At 41.6% G+C, this 16,322-nt stretch overlaps 1 protein-coding gene across 2 annotated transcripts in view; it reads left to right on the top strand.

The window, feature by feature from the left end:
- Positions 1–3,856: 3,856 nt before the first annotated feature.
- The window catches only part of UQCC1 (ubiquinol-cytochrome c reductase complex assembly factor 1), a 91,148-nt gene continuing 78,682 nt past the window's right edge, over positions 3,857–16,322 (top strand). The window contains exons 1-2 of one of the 2 annotated variants that reach the window (XM_079946406.1): positions 3,857–3,915; positions 15,279–15,383. In XM_079946406.1, coding sequence (XP_079802532.1) covers positions 3,892–3,915; positions 15,279–15,383 — 129 coding nt within the window. In that variant the 5' untranslated portion in view covers positions 3,857–3,891. The remainder of the gene's footprint in view (positions 3,916–15,278; positions 15,384–16,322) is intronic. The other variant, XM_079946405.1, reaches the window with a different exon arrangement.

Genomic DNA, 16,322 nt, shown 5'->3' on the forward strand with positions numbered 1-16,322 from the left:
TCAGGGAATTCCCTTTTCTTTCAATTTTAAAGGTAATTATATAGATACAGTACAAACTCCAAACAACGCAAAAGGATATATAGTGAAAAAAATGTCTCCTTTCCAGACCTAACCTCCTAGTCTCCCAGCCCTCTTCTTCAGAATCAAGCATCATAACCACTATTACCAGTTTCTTGTGTTTCCTTCCAGTGATTTTCTACAGCTACACTAGCACATACTTAGAATAGGATCCAAAGTCTTTACCATGGCCAACAAGCTCCCCCATGATCTGGCCTCTAGGGCCAGGTTGTCAACCTCATCTCTTACCATACTCTTCCTTATTCATTTGGCTCTAGGCCGTGATAACCTCCTTTCTCTTCCTTGGAAACACCAAGCATTCTCTCATGTTGGGACCTTTGCACTTGTGTTCTCTCTGCCCAGCATGCTCTTTTCCAAGATATTTACATGGGTCACTCTCTCATTTCATTCACATTTCTTTTTTTTTTTTGGCTGCGCCACACGGCTTGCAGGATCTTAGTTCCCCAACCAGGGATTGAACCCAGACCCCCGGCAGTGAAAGCACCGAGTCCTAACCACTGGACTGCCAGGGAATGCCCTTGAAACTTTTTCTTGACAATATCATCACCATCTTTGCATTGATGACATCTATTCCATGGCCTGGAAAAACAATCCTTTATTGACTCCAACTATCAGCTCTCTCCTCTGCTAATCCCAAGTTAGCTAATGATTTTGAAGAAAAATCACACAGAAATAGATGGATGCCATTAAAATTTTTGCTCTTAAGTGTATAAGAATATTCATGGAAACATTGGTCATAAGAACAACAACAAAAAGAAACAAACTATATGCCATATATATCATATGATAGAACAGCTGTTAAAAGGAAATGATCTGGATCTATGTAGAGCAACATATATAGAATTTTAAAAAGAAACTAGTAAAAAGAAGGAAGCAGCAAAATAAAACAAAACTATGCTGTCAATTAAGTTAAAAATAAAAGGAAAAAAACGAAAACCCACACCAACCAGAAAGACATATTTTCTAAGGGAACATGTATATGTATATGAAAGCATTAAAAAAGATCTGAAAGGAAATTCAGTTTTAGAGAGGGTGGAAGGTTGGGATTCAAGGTGATGGTAAAAAGGGACTTTAGCTTTATCTGTAACATGCTAATTTTTAGAAAATACAGTGTAATCATAAATCACTTTTTAATTTAAAATTAATTAATAAATTAAAATTTATAAAGTGGAGAGTTACCAGCTTCAACTAGATTCTCCATATTTCACTGGCCCCTTTTTCTTTCATTCTTTGTTAAACTTTAAACTTTCTCCTTCTTCTAAACTATAATCTCATACCATCTGCCTTCCTCTGAGTAGAAAAACTTTCCTGCCAAGTTAACAGAGAAAATAGAAGCCATCAGAAAGGAAATTAAATATCAGTCTTTTCTCTTGTCCCCAACATCTTAGTTCATCATCTATTGTGTGAATTATTTACTTGGTCTTAAATTTGCACAGTTTTTGTATCACATTTGCTTCTTGAATCTGATTAACAAGAATATTGCTCTTATCCCCCCCTTTTTTTTATAGATAGGTAGTTTTTTTTTTTAAATAAATTTATTTATTTTTGGCTGCATTGGGTCTTCATTGCTGCCCGCGGGCTTTCTCCTGTTGCAGCGAGTGGGGGCTACTCTTCATTGTGGTGCGCGGGCTTCTTGTTGCGGTGGCTTGTCTTGTTGCGGAGCACGGGCTCTAGACGCATGGGCTTCAGTAGTTGCGGCACGCAGGCTCAGTAGTTGTGGCTTGCGGGCTCTAGAGCACAGGCTCAGTAGCTGTAGGAAGGGAAGTGCCCCCCCCCCTTTTAAAATAAATTAATTTATTTATTTATATTTGGCTGCATTCGGTCTTTGTTGCTGTGCACGGGCTTTCTCTAGTTGGCGGCGAGCGGGGACTACTCTTCGTTGTGGTGCGCGGGTTTCTCATTGCAGTGGCTTCTCTTGTTGCAGAGCATGATCTCTAGGCGCGCAGGCTTCAGTAGTTGTGGCTCACAGGCTCTAGAGCGCAGGCTCAGTAGTTGTGGCGCACGGGCTTAGTTGCTCCGCGGCATGTGGGATCTTCCCGGACCAGGGATCGAACCCGTATCCCCTGCATTGGCAGGCGGATTCTTAACCACTGCGCCACCAGGGAAGTCGGGAAACTCCCCCTTTTTAATATGTGATGCAACTTGTCCTAACTTATGTGTGGGAGCGCTACACCACTGTTTCCAATACCAAACACATAAGCTGTCCACTTGAGTGCAAAGCATCTAAAGGGTAGTTTCTAAAGCGTAGTTTCCTTCCCATGTTATTATTATTATTTTTTAAAATTTGGTTGCGCTGGGTCTTAGTTAATGCAGGCGGGCTCCTTAGTTGTGGCATGTGAACTCTTAGTTGCGGCATGCATGTGGGATCTAGTTCCCTGACCAGGGATCAAACCTGGGCCCCCTGCATTGGGAGGGCAGGGTCCTATCCACTGTGCCACCAGGGAAGTCCCCGCATGTTATTCTCTAATTTAGCTCTTTGTTGTTCCCTTCATAGCACTTACCACAATTTTTAACTATTTTATTTTTTTCATCGGCTTACTAGACTTTTGTGACACAGCACCTCCAGCCTCTACCCCCCCAGCCGCAGGTCTATGAGCTCCAGGAAGCCAGTATCCACACCTGTCTTGTGTCCAGCACATAGTGACCATTCAATGGGTCTATGTTGACTGAATGAAAGAGAAGGGAGTCCTTCAGCACCCTGCCCTTCTGCTCCCAGTCACCCCAGGAGCACTGACACCTTCTCTCCTCTACTGTTCTTGGGATACAATGAATGCAAGAGGTGTTCTAGCCAAGGCCATTCTCTCCCAACCTCCTGTGGAAACTCTTTGCGTCTTTGATTCTTTCTTCTGTATCTTCATCTTTATAATAATTTCCTATCAATACTCAAAGATGCTCCCAATCACAACCAACCAACCAGAAGCCCCTAAAGTTCCTTCTTCGGGTCTCAGGTCAGCATGTGACCACCCTCTTCCCCTGAATTTCAGGACTCAGCCATGCCCTTTGTTCTTCCTCCTACTCTTTCTCAGGCTCGTTTTAGAGAATCTTTTTTTTTTTCTTTCAGTAATTGGCTGGGTTGGGTCTTCATTGCTGCGCGCGGGCTTTCTCTAGTTGCGACGAGCAGGGTCTGCTCTTCATTGCGGTGCATGGGCTTTGCATTGCAGTGGATTCTCTTGTTGCGGAGCACGGGCTCTAAGAGCATGGACTCAGTAGTTACGGCTTGCAGGCTCAGTAGTTGTGGCGCACGGGCTTATTTGCTCCGTGGCATGTGGGATCTTCCAGGACCAGGACTCGAACTTGCGTCCCCTGCATTCGCAGGCGGGTTCTTAACCACTGCAGCGCCAGGGAAGTCCCTTAGGGAGTTCTGAAGTGCTAGGATTCTCCCAGGATTCTGTTCTTTTCAACCATCGGTGAAGAGGGGGGAATCCTTGTGGGGACAGAGTCTGGGAAAGAGGGACTCCGACAAGGTGGTGCTGAAGACTGAGGCTGGGTGAGGTGGGTTAATGAAAGAGCTATGAAAAGCCCGAGGCAGAGGTCAAAGAGGACAGGTGTTGTGATGACTTGAGCCTCTGTGACGTGTCTGGCGGAGACTAGGGAGAGCGAGAGGCGCGCGCGCGTCCCGACCGTCCGGCCGCGCCCCAGGCCCTGCCTCCTCGCGCACAGCAGTGAAAGCGCGCGCTCGTGTGCGCAGCGACCTCTGTGCGCCTGCGCCGCCGTTGCCGGGCATCCGCCGGCGAAAAGACGACCTAGGGGAGGGGTGGTGGCAGCGGGGACTCCGGAAGCCCACCTTTCACCCGGAAATGGTTGTCGAGAAACATGGCGTTGCTGGTGCGAGTCCTTGTGAGTGAAGGAGTAATTTTGTGGTGTCGCCCACCGGGCCTCCGGGTTGGAGTCGGAGAGGGAGGGGCGGGAGCAACTGGACGGAAGTGCAGGAGCGGAGCCTGTGCGGTAGCGAGGCTGCGCGGCCGCGTCTCTTCGGGGAAACTGAGGCAGTTTCCCACCTCCCCCGACCCTCGGTTTGGCCGTGGCTTCCCCCTCTTTGGAGAAGGCGTGAGACTGACATCAGATATAAATTTGACGAAGCTTGCTTTTCCTTGGTCACCACCTGTGACTCCTTCCCCTCAGGGAGAGAGGCAGCGCGTGGGGCACTGATTGTAGTTTCGGGAGACCCGGGTTCTAGTTCCTGTTCTGTCACTAACGCTCAGGGTGACCTTGGGCAAGTCACTTTTGGGCTTCAGAGTTCCCATGGGCAAAGCGAGGACGTAAATCTGCAAGTCTTTGGGATTCTGAGGTTCTTTGGGTTTGTTTCAGAGATCAGTAGATCAATTATTAACTCTATAGTTAAGTGGAATACTCTTATATGCTATTAGAGTGAAAGCTGCACGAGAACTGGGGTCATATCTGTCGTTTTCACTCTGCCTAGCACAGTGTCTGGCACATCATAGGTGTTCAGTAAAGATTTGTTGAAGGAATGAAATAAGTGGTGAAGAACTACTCGACTAATTAACACCCATATGGGAAGCTGCTGCACCTCTTGTGATTCAGTCCTGAACTTCTAGCCGACTCTGACTTATAGAAATTAAAGAGAACAAGAGTTAGGAGGATACAGAGCTTGGGTCCTAATCATGGAGGGATAGTAGAATTTATAATTTTGTCAAGTCTTTAAAAATTGGGTCAAGGAGACTTTTTCATAGCAGACACTGTGTATTCCTGCCTCTAGCTTTCTTTTGAGTTCTGATATTAGAAATATTTGTGTCTAATCTTTTTATATGTGGCATACACGGCCTGTGATTTTCCTTCTTGTATTCCTTGTCAGCCTAGCAAAGTGCAGTGCCCTCTGTTGTTGCGTAGTAAAAGTTTTTTTGAAGAGTAGCTCCTGTAACCTACAGAAAGTAACTTGGTGAAGTAATTGTTGATGCCAGGGCAGGAACTGATTCAGATCTGACGACTGCTGAGGAAATGGCAACTAGGATGTCCTAAGTGGTTTTTTTTGGCCATGGTGCTCGGCTTGTGAGATCTTAGTTCCCTGACCAGGAATCAAACCCAGGCCCCTGGCAGTGGAAGCGCAGAATCCTAACCACTGGACCACCAGGGAATTCCCTACTAAGTGTTTTGTTTTTTAAAAAAATATTTATTTATTATTATTATTATTATTTTGGCTGTGTTGGGGTCTTAGTTGCGGTGCGCAGGCTTCTCTCTAGTTGTGGCTCGCATACTCAGTAGCTGCGGCGCATGGGCTTAGTTGCCCTGCTGCGTGTGGGATCTTAGTTCCTTGACCAGGAATTGAACCTGTGTCCCCTGCATTGGAAGGTGAATTCTTAACCACTGGACCACCAGGGAAGTCCCCCTCCTAGATGTATTTTTTTTTAATTAATTAATTAATTTTTGGCTGCGTTGGGTCTTTGTTGCTGCGTGCGGGCTTTCTCTAGTTGTGAGCAGGGGCTACTCTTCGTTGTGATACACAGGCTTGTCACTACAGTGGCTTCTCTTGTTGCTGAGCACAGGCTCTAGGCGCTCGCGCTTCAGTAGTTGTGGCTCATGGGCTCTAGAGCACAGGCTCTGTAGTTGCGGTGCACAGGCTTAGTTGCTCTGTGGCCTGTGGGATCGTCCCAGACCAGGGATCGAACCCATGGCAGATTCTTAACCACTGTGCTACCAGGGAAGTCCCATCCTAGGTGTTCTTAAGATAGGTACTTTGGGGGGAAAGATGAGAATTTTATTGGGCTGTAGATCTGAAATGAATACCTTGACTTGTCTTGGAAGTTAGTGACTTCCTCAGCTGAGCATGCTGCTGAGCATGTGGATGGTTACAGGATCTTTTCTTCTTGGTTGGTAGCATCCAGTGAAACCACCTTTCTAACTGCCTTCTATTAGTTGAATCTTTTTCTACCCCCCATTTATCCCTTTCTATTCACCTTTTTAGGTGGAAAGCAAGATTAGGTAAGGAAAGTCACTTTCACTTTATACGGTATACTGTAATTCTTTGAAGTCTTCTTATCATATGTTGTAATGTGTGACAAAGCAACAGAAACTCCCTTAGGACTAGAGAGTTACAGTAAACATGAAAGTAGCAGATATTTATTGATCACCTATGCTGAAGAGGCATTAGGGTTAGGCACTGTGAGGAATTCACAAATACAGGAAAATGCACCTGTCTAGGTGTCGGAAGAGCCTTGTTTGAAAGCTTGGCCCCATTACTTACTATGGGTATAGCCTTGAGCAAATCACCTAACTTCTCTGAGCCTCAGATTTTCTTAAGGGTAAGTTTGATAGGGTTGATCAGAGAATCAGTTGATACAAATGACATTTTAAATGCTTGTTTTCCCTTCCTTTTAATTCAGCGACTATTTTGAGTGTTCACTGCATTCTAGCAACTCTCCAAGGGACTGAGGATGAAAAACATAGAACTTATTCTCATGTTTATAATCTAATAGCAGAGACAGAAAACTACTGATAACAGTTCTTGAAATGCTGTGATAGAAGTCTTAACTAGGTGCTGTGGTAGCAGAGTAGAAAGGCACCTAACCCAGCCTGAGGACAAGCATTTAGATGCTTAAACTAAATGAGGGAGCATTAGATGGGGAATAGGGGAAAGGAAATAGAGGAGAAGCATTAGCTTATGCTACTATGCTAGACAACAAAGGCGCTCTAAGTAAATCTCTCTGGCTGGACTCGGGGGCACTTGTGGGGAAATGGCAGTAGAGGAGACATTGCCTTGCATGTCATAGTTAGGGGTTGGAGATTTATCTTGAGGCAGAGGGCAGCCACTGAAGTATTTTAAACGAAGGGAAGATTTATTTTTAAAGGTTTTTTTGATGCATTTACTCTTGTTTTTTTTCTTATTTAAATTTTTTAAATTGAGGAATAATTGACGTACAGTAAATCACACTTATTTAATTGTATAATTTGATAAGTTTTGACACAGGTATACACCCGAAAAGTCATAATCATAATAAAAATAACGAACATATCCGTCACTCCCCAAAATTTCTTTGCGCCCTTTTGCAATCCTTATATTGCTCTCCCTGCTTCCAGCCACCATTGATCAGGGGAACACTTTGTTCCTTCTCTCATTTTTAAATTGAAATTAAAAATTTTTAATTTGAAAGTATAAAAAAGTAAAAAAAAAGAGTCCAATCCACATAGTAAACAAAAAACATAGATTTTTGTTTTAATAGATCCCTGTAACAAGGGTGGATGTAACAGATGGGTCAGTCAGAGAGGGCTGAGATTAGAGTCCCCAAGGCCAGTCAGAAACTAAAGTAATCCTGGAAGAAGTGATGAAGCCTGTACTAAGTGGGAGATGGACAGTGTGGTTAAAGAAGAAGGGATGGTTGCAAGAGGTATTGAGGAAATTGTCTACAGAGCTTGATGAGAGATTAGATGTTAAGGATGAGGAAGAGGCAAGAGTCTAACAGCTTGTCCCAGGTCAGCCTAGGATGACTGAGTTAATTGCAGTGTTCTTCACTGAGAAAATCTAGCTGGAGTTTTTGGGGGTTTTCTGTTTGTTGGTGTTTTTTTGTTGTTGTTGGTTTTTGTTTTTGCAGCTGGATATTTGGTGTTCAGGAGAGGGAGCTGAAATGTAAGTTGTAGTTGAAACAAAAATGTTGAGATTTCTCGAGCAATAATATTGATAGGGAACATTTATAGGGCGTTTACCATGTGGTAAGCACTCTTAAATACTTTATATGTGTGAACTTGCTAAATCCTTATGACAGCCCTTTGAAAAGGTAGGCACTATTATTCCCCCATTTTGCAGACAAGAAAATTGAACCACCGAGAAGTAGTATTCCTGAAATATTCTCATTAATCTCCCCTTACTTTTTCCTTTCTGTCTTTTTGACCAGTTTTTACCCTTCTCCAAGGATGGGTTTGGGAAGGAGGAGTAAACTGAAACACTGCTATTGCTGAGTAGATCTAGCAGAGGAACTGGACATTTGAGCAGTGCGCTGGGGCTTTTTTATGGTTTTATGAGCTGTTTTGACATTGGTAATAATTTTTACTTTTCTTTGATAGTAGTATAAATTGCAGAAAGCCACACTGGATTAAAAAAAATTGTAGTAGAATACGCATAACATAATTTACCATTTCAACCAATTTTAAGTGTACAGTTCAGTGGTATTAAGTACATTCACATTGTCGTGCTGCCATCACCACCATCATCCAAAGAACTCTTTTCATCTTCGAAAATTGAAACTCTGTACCTATTAAAAGATAAATCCCTATGCCCCACTCTACCCAGCCCTGGGCAACCACCATTCTTTCTGTCTTTATGATTTTGACTACTCTAGGTACCTCATATAAGTGGAATCATACAGTGTTTGTTCTTTTGTGTCTGGCTTATTTCACTTAACATAATGTCCTGAAAGTTCATCCATGTTGTAGCATGACAGAATTTCCTTTTTTTAAGGCTGAATAATATTCTGTTGTATGCATATACTACATTTCATTTATCCGTTAATCTGTTGATGGGCACTTTGGTTGCTTCCACCTTTTGGCTATTGCCAAATAGTGCTGCCATGAACATGGGTGTACAAATATTTGTTCTAGTCCCTGTTGTTACTTCTTTTGGGTATGTGCTCAGAAGTAGAATTGTTGGATCATATTGTAATTCTATGTTTAATTTTTTGAGCAATCACCATTCTGTTTTCCATAGCAGCTGCACCATTTTACATTTCTACCAGCCAAGCACAAGGGTTTCAATTTCTCCACATCTTCTCCAACACTTATTTTCTTTCTTTCTTTTTTTTGTTTTTATAGTGGCCATCCGAATGGGTGTGAGAGGATAATCTCATTGTAGTTTTTTTTTTTCAGATTTTTTTTGATTTGGACTATTTTTAAAGTCTTTTTAAAAATTTAATTAATTAATTTATTTTTGGCTGCATTGGGTCTACTTTGCTGCGCACAGACTTTTCTCTAGTTGCAGTGAGCAGGGGCTACTCTTTGTTGCGGTGTGCGGGCTTCTCATTGTGGTGGTTTCTCTTGTTGCAGAGCATGGGCTCTAGGCATGTGGGCTTCAGTAGTTGTGGCATGTGGGCTCAGTAGTTGTGGCACATGGGCTTAGTTGCTCTGTGGCATGTGGGATGTGGGAGCTTCCCAGACCAGGGATCGAACCCATGTCCCCTGCATTGGCAGGCGGATTCTCAACCACTGCGCCCCCAGGGAAGTCCCATCTACAAGTATTTTTTCACGTATTTTTTCTGTTCCTTATTTCTCTCTTCTCCGTCTGAGACTTCCATTATACATATGTTGGTATGTTTGATGGTGTAGGTACGTTTGCTGGTAGGTCTCTGAGACTCCATTGAATTTTCTTCATTTTTTTTTTTTCTTTCTGTTCGTTGGGCTGGATAATCTCAATTGATCTATCTTCAAGGTCACTGATTCTTTCTTTTGCTCAAATCTGCTGTTAAACTTCTCTAGTGAAATGTTAATTTTATTTATTGTTCTTTTCTTTTTAAAAAATTTTTTAAAAAAAATATTTATTTATTTATTTGCTTGCACCAGGTTTTAGTTGTGGCAGATGGGCTCCTTAGTTGCAGCTCGCAGGCTCCTTAGTTGTGGCTTGCCTGCTCCTTAGTTGCGGCCTGCGGGCTCCTCATTTGTGGCATGTGTACTCTTACTTGCAGCATGCATGTGGGATCTAGTTCTCTGACCAAGGATCAAACCCAGGCGCCCTGCATTGGGAGTGCAGAGTCCTATCCACTGCACCACCAGAGAAGTCCCTTATTGTTCTTTTCAACTCCAGAATTTTTGTTTGGCTTTTTGTAAAATTTCTTTCTTTATTGATATTGTTTATTTGGTGAGATATCATTCTCATACTTTGCTTTTGTTCTTTAGTCATGGTTTCCTTTAGATCTTAAAATTTTTAAATAGCTGGTTCAAAGTCTTTGTCTGGTTTGTCTCATGTCTGGGCTTCCTCAGGGACAGTTTCTACTGATTTTTAAATTTTCCCTTGTATTGACCATGCTTTTCTTGTTGTTTTACATGTTTCACAAGTTTTTGTTGAAAACTAAACATTTTAAATGATATAATGTGGCACCTCTGGAAATCAGGACTTTGTTTTCCCAGAGTTTGTTGTTATTTTTCTGTTTAGTGACTTTTCTGAATTAATTCTGTAAAGTCTGTATTCTTTGTCATGTGGTCTCTGCCCAGTTAGCTTAGTGGTCAAGTAATGATTGGATGGAGATTTCCTTAAATGCCTGGAACCAATGAGTCTCTTAGTATTTGTTGAGGGGCTCTGTGTGCATTTTGGAGCATGTCTTCATCCTTCTGCCAGTCATTTGACAGTTCTGCCTTAACCTTCACTTCCTGCTTGCGAAGCACCTCAAGGTCAACCAGAGATGAGAGCTTAGAGCAGTCTCAGGTCTTTCCTGTTCTGGGCATGTGCACAAACCTGTGCATCTGCTTGGCCTTCAAATTCCCGGGAATATGTCAGAGCTTTTCAAGGTCCCTATGCATATCTCATTCCTCTGATTTTCCTTTTAAACTTTTTGATTAGCCTATTGTTTTCCCCAAGTATTATCCACTGCCTCAGGCAGCCACAAAGTTAAACAATTGCCTCTATTTGTTTTCCACTAATGCTCCTGGGGAAAATGGTTATCATACTGGAGGAGTTTCAAGACGGATGGAGTCTTCCAAGGAACTGCTAGACAGATCAAATAATTCCAGACCTTTGTGAATAAGGTTTGAGGAGCTTCAACCCCATTCAGGAGTCAACTTTTCTCCAGAGAAGACTAGTTCCTTTCAGTGAATACTACTATTTAGAAACCAAGTTTGGATGCTACATGTTGTCATTGCAACTGAGGTGTCATTGCTTCCAGGCCCTATCAGTACAGGAGTAGGAAGTATATGTATGTGTATACATATACATAAACACACATATGTTGATTTCTTTACCTCTGTATATTAAAAACTTACACCAGTTACTCTAAATCCATCCCAATAGCACAGGGTTTATTCTGTCCTTTTGCCTTTTCATATTTGTTAACTCCTTTCTCTGATAGAAACCTGATCCCTCATCCTTAATATATTTACTGATTTGCTCAAATCCTTCCTGTATTTGTGAATTCACATACTTGCTAAAATTTATTTGTAACCCGAATCAATACTTGTGGTGCTTTTGCAGTCATTTGTGGACATGTGCAGGGGGTGAAAAATTTGAACTGCAACATGCATATTCCTGGCTGAGGTGATACTCTGACTTCTTGTTTTAGCTATTATGCTGTAAACAAGTATCCTTCTCATGTTCAATTTAGTGTCATGTTTTTTGCATTTTTGTGCTTTTGTTGGTAATTTCCCTGTTTAAAATCGCCCCCAGGTGTAGTGCTGAAGTGCTGTCTAGTGCTGCTAAGTGCAAAAAGGCTGTGATGTTTCTTGTGGAGAAGATTTGTGTGTTATAGATGAGTTTTGTTCAGGAGAGAGTTAGTGCTGTTGGCTCTGAGTTCAGTGTTAATGAATCAACAACATATTAAATAAGGTGTCTTTAAACAGAAACACACAAAACAAGTTCATGTATTGTTTGGTTGATGAAAATGTTGTGACCAGAGGCTTGCAGGAACCTAACCCTGTATTTTTCCCCTAGGAGCAATGGTTCAGTGTTTGCTAACTTAGTGTTTGTGGTCACTTTGTAAAACATAACTATGGGGAGTAGGAGAATTGACTACCTGTAAAGCCTTTTCCAGCTCATGGGTGAGCAAAGGAAAATACTATGTATCTTAAAAACCACATGAAGAAAGAGTCTGGTCAGTGGACTAATTAAAGTGTAGTCACAAAAAGAGCTGATCTGTGAGAATATTTTCAAATACGATGTAAAATCACCTGCAAGTCACAATATGCACAGGAAATACAAACATAAAACGTATCTTTAAAATTTTGGTTGAAGTGTTGATGAGGCAAAAGGATGATAAAACCAGTTCCCACTGAGTAATGGTGTTTATACTATCCTAAGTTAAAGCAATGTGTTTTGTTTTTTGTTTTTTTTTTGCCGTCTGCGGGCCTCTCACTGTTGTGGCCTCTCCCATTGCAGAGCACAGGCTCCCGATGCGCAGGCTCAGCGGCCATGGCTCACGGGCCCAGCCGCTCCGCGGCATGTGGGATCTTCCCAGACTGGGGCATGAACCCATGTCCCCTGCATCGGCAGTCAGATTCTCAACCATTGCGCCACCAGGGAAGCCCTAAAGCAATGATTTTAACCACTGGAATTTTTTTCTGAACTTGGGAGAACTGAAGTTTGCTAATTGTTATAGACCTAATGTATTAGTATCTATAAGAGGATGATAAGTACTTCCACAGATTTACTGATACATATTTATAAATGAAGTATTGGGAGAGGTGGAAAGGAAAAAGGACTTAGTAGAATCAGTAGAACCAGAACCTGGAGTCTAGGTTGAAGCAAATGAGCTCATGCTTTGGGTAGGAGAGAAGAAGAGAGTCCCAGAGGAACTCCAAGGGGATTAGCTTGTGTGGAGAGGAGCAGTAATTCTCAAACCAGAGAGTATGAGTCAGGTTTTGGAACTGCTGAGTGGAGAATGCAAGGCAGAGTATGTAAGTATATTGATGGGTCGGAGTCCAGTTGGTAAAGATCAGGTGTTTAAGTTTGACTACAGAGACACTTGGAGGCACTGCAAGCTTTTGAGAAAGGGAATTCCAGGTTCAAAGCAATATTTTAAGAAAATGGTTCTTGCTGCTGTGACAGTTTGCTGGGGAAAGAGGAGTTTACTTAACATAATTCAGTAACAGTTGTTAATAGCAATAGTGAAGCCTTTGTGTGTGTGTTTTACTGTTATTGAAGTGCTTTTACAGGTGGTCCTTGGGACGCTCCTGTGAGGTAGCTTTTATTATTCCCACTTTTAAGTAAGGGAAAATGGAGGTCCAGAGTTTTGAGTAACTAGTTCAGGGTCACACAGCTATTTAATGGTAGGCTTGCGATTCAGATACCCTTTCTGCTACACCTCAGTTTCAATTAAGGATTTCGACAAAGAATTGTTGTTGTAGGATTGGAGAAGGAAAGAAAACAGCAGCTGATTAGTACTTTCTTCTAATAAGATGTGATTTAAAGTATTGGCATGAAACCAAGTAGAGTCAAATGTTACAGAGAAAATTTTTATTGACATTGGAAAAAATATGATGAAATTCTTCAGAAAATCTTCCAAAAGTTTGCATTGTTCCTACTTGTAATTTCCTCTTACCTTACCCCCACCCCCCACCCCCACTCCGCTTTGGGCCTGAATCTGCTGAAGTTTCATCTTAGCACGTATTTACATTTTTAGGAAAGGAACATCTGACATGGAATGATCTGGTAAATGTGTCAGCTGTTAGTAAACAAGAAGCCAGTAATTGTATCTCATTTGAAAACAATCCCAACAGGTCAAACCTCAGCTGAAATAAAATCCTATTTTTAAGCTTTACTTTTAATTTGAAACATAAGTTGCTGTGAGTAGCCTATTAGAAACAGTTACACAACTTTAGAAAGCATCTCTAGGTTTAAAATTCTAATACCTTTCTCCCCCTTACCCCTGGCCCTTCCTGCCTAGTCATGAGGAAATGGAGATTCAGATTCAACTTAATATTTATTGAGTTGGACATACTGCAAAGGACATTTTTTTCCTTAAAATCCTGAGAGGTAGGGATTTTTATTTATTTTATGGAAGAGGCAACAAAGGCTCATAGCTCACTGACAGGGGAGCCAAGAGTCAAATCAGTGCTTTCTGATTCCAAGTACAGGACTCTTCCCATAGTATTATGCTGTATTTTAATTGGTTCAAGACTAGGTCATAGAGTGGTAGAGCTAGAAGGGACTTTGGGGATATTTCCTCTACGCTTTCATCCCATAAATGAGCATGGATCCAGGAGCTGGGCTTTCTGGATTCAAATCTTAACCCCGCTATTTATTAACCATGTGACCTTGGGAAGTTACTTATCCATACTTCCATTTCTTTATCCATATACGTGGAATAATAGCAATATACCTAAGTCATTGGGTGGTGATTATGAGGTTTAAATGAGTTCATATATGTAAAGTACCTGAAAAATACCTGGCACATAGTAAGTGTTTATAAGTATTACTAATATTTGTTAAGAGGAAACTGAGTATCATAAAGGTGTAATTACTTCTAAAGATTATATTAAAGTAGCTGAGTTTAAACTAGGATCCGGATCTTTGACTCCTACTATTGTAGTTGATGGTTGGCAAAGTGTTTTCAGATAGTTTGGTATATCCAGTCCTCATTATGGCTCTATAAAGTCTACAGGCCAAGTGAAAGAAACCCTTCGATCTCCCAAAGTTGGTTTCTAGGATAGAGATTTCCAGTGCTGTGTACGTGGATGCCATTTATACAGTGGGTTGTATTTCAGCTTCATAAAGTAAAGCAGGCTTCTCATTTAGCAAGGTAGAGCTTCTCCTTTCTCCAGCCTAACCTTTCACTTTAGTCCAGAGACCTTTTTGAGGTCAATTAATGCCAGAGGGAAAAATTGGACCTCAGTCATAGCTCTAACAGCCACTTAATCTCCCTTTGTCTTGGAAATCAAATTGCCCAAGTGTGTTTTCCCACCCTAAAAATTTCAGCCCATGGGGCTTCCCTGGTGGCACAGTGGTTGAGAGTCTGCCTGCCGATTCAGGGGACACGGGTTCGTGCCCCGCTCCGGGAAGATCCCACATGCCGCGGAGTGGCTGGGCCCGTGAGCCATGGCCGCTGAGCCTGCGCGTCCGCAGCCTGTGCTCCGCAACGGGAGAGGCCACAACAGTGAGAGGCCCGCATACCGCAAAAAAATAAAAAATAAAAATTTCAGCCTTAGTTTCTTCATCCTTTTGGGGTTAATGGTAATCCTGGCACTGTTCACTGTAAAGGGATTTTATGAAGAGCTTATAAATCAGTGTTTATGAAAAGGAATTGCAAACTCTGATTTAAATGATAAGCTAACTGTAAAATGCCTGAAGTAGGTTTATTTTGTTACTTTCCTGAGAGGGAGCTCATGTCCTCCAGTTTGGGTCAGCTATTACCAGAATTCGTCTAGTCCGTGGTAGGCAGGGGTACATTTTATCCTTGGAGAGGTGAGCATGGGGAGGCTTGGTCCTAGTCCTGTTTTGGAAATTCTCCTTTCATGTGCCCTGTTCTGGCAGAATTTCTAGACTTAGGTATGCTCTTTGCCTTCTACACATGGAGTCTGATATAGATTCCTGACAAACTATTTTTTTCTTTCTCTAGAGGAACCGGATTAGCATCTCCCAGTGGGTTCCAGTATGCAGCCGATTGCTACTTGTGTCTCATACACAGGGACAGTGGGGCAGGGCTCTGTCTGGTACTTCCCAGGTAAGATTTGTTATTCCTTTGCTTGGTATGAAAAAACCTTAGTGTTTATGTGCAAATGTCATGTATTTATAGATTAACCAACCAAACTGTGTGATGGAAAAACCTCATGAGACCACTTCTGGGTCTCTGTGGTGCCAGCTCAGGACTGATTCCTACTGTATGGTGTCTAGGGCGTTGCTTCTAAATACCCCAGCAGTGGAACTTAGCCTAGGATACCATGCTACAGTCTGATGATTTTTACTGTTGGGAGTGTTTCCAGATATTCATCTCAGAGTTAACTTTTCTTCAGTTTTCTTTTTGTAGCCACTTTATGCCGCTTTTATTTGGGGTAAGAAATGTTTCTTCATTTTTTTCCTTTTTATGAACATAAAAATCCAAGGAACAATTATTTCAGGCCTTAGTTTACCACTGATCACATGATTCTTTATAAAGTAGTTTACTTTGGACCCTCCTTGAGAGTTTTTTCTCCTGATTTTTGTTGATTGTACAAATAATTTAGTAATAAAGGAAATAAAAATCACCCATGACTTCAAACCTGAAAACATCTGCTGGTTCTTTTCCAGTCCTTAAGTATGTATGTGTGTACTAATTTTTTCCCTCGGTACCTTAACAAATATCCACAGAATTTTATGTTCTGGTGCTTTTTCACTTATTAGAGCAGACATTATTCATGTTGTTAGATAGATTTCATAATTAATTTTTTAAATGGCTACATGTTATTTATTTAACCTTTGTTTATATTAAAATTATCTACAGATTTTTTGTAGACTTTAATGTGGTTACCATTTTATTGTTATATAGTATTTCTCATTTTTAATTATTTATTAAAGATGAACTTCTAGGAGGGTGTACCCTAGGTCAAAGGGTATAAGCAGTTTTCCTCTCCAAAAAGTTGTTTTAATTTATACTGCCACCAGCAAGTTTATATAACTAGTTTTT

This window comes from Stenella coeruleoalba (assembly GCF_951394435.1).
Source record: "Stenella coeruleoalba genome assembly, chromosome: 15".
Lineage (NCBI taxonomy): Eukaryota > Metazoa > Chordata > Mammalia > Artiodactyla > Delphinidae > Stenella > Stenella coeruleoalba.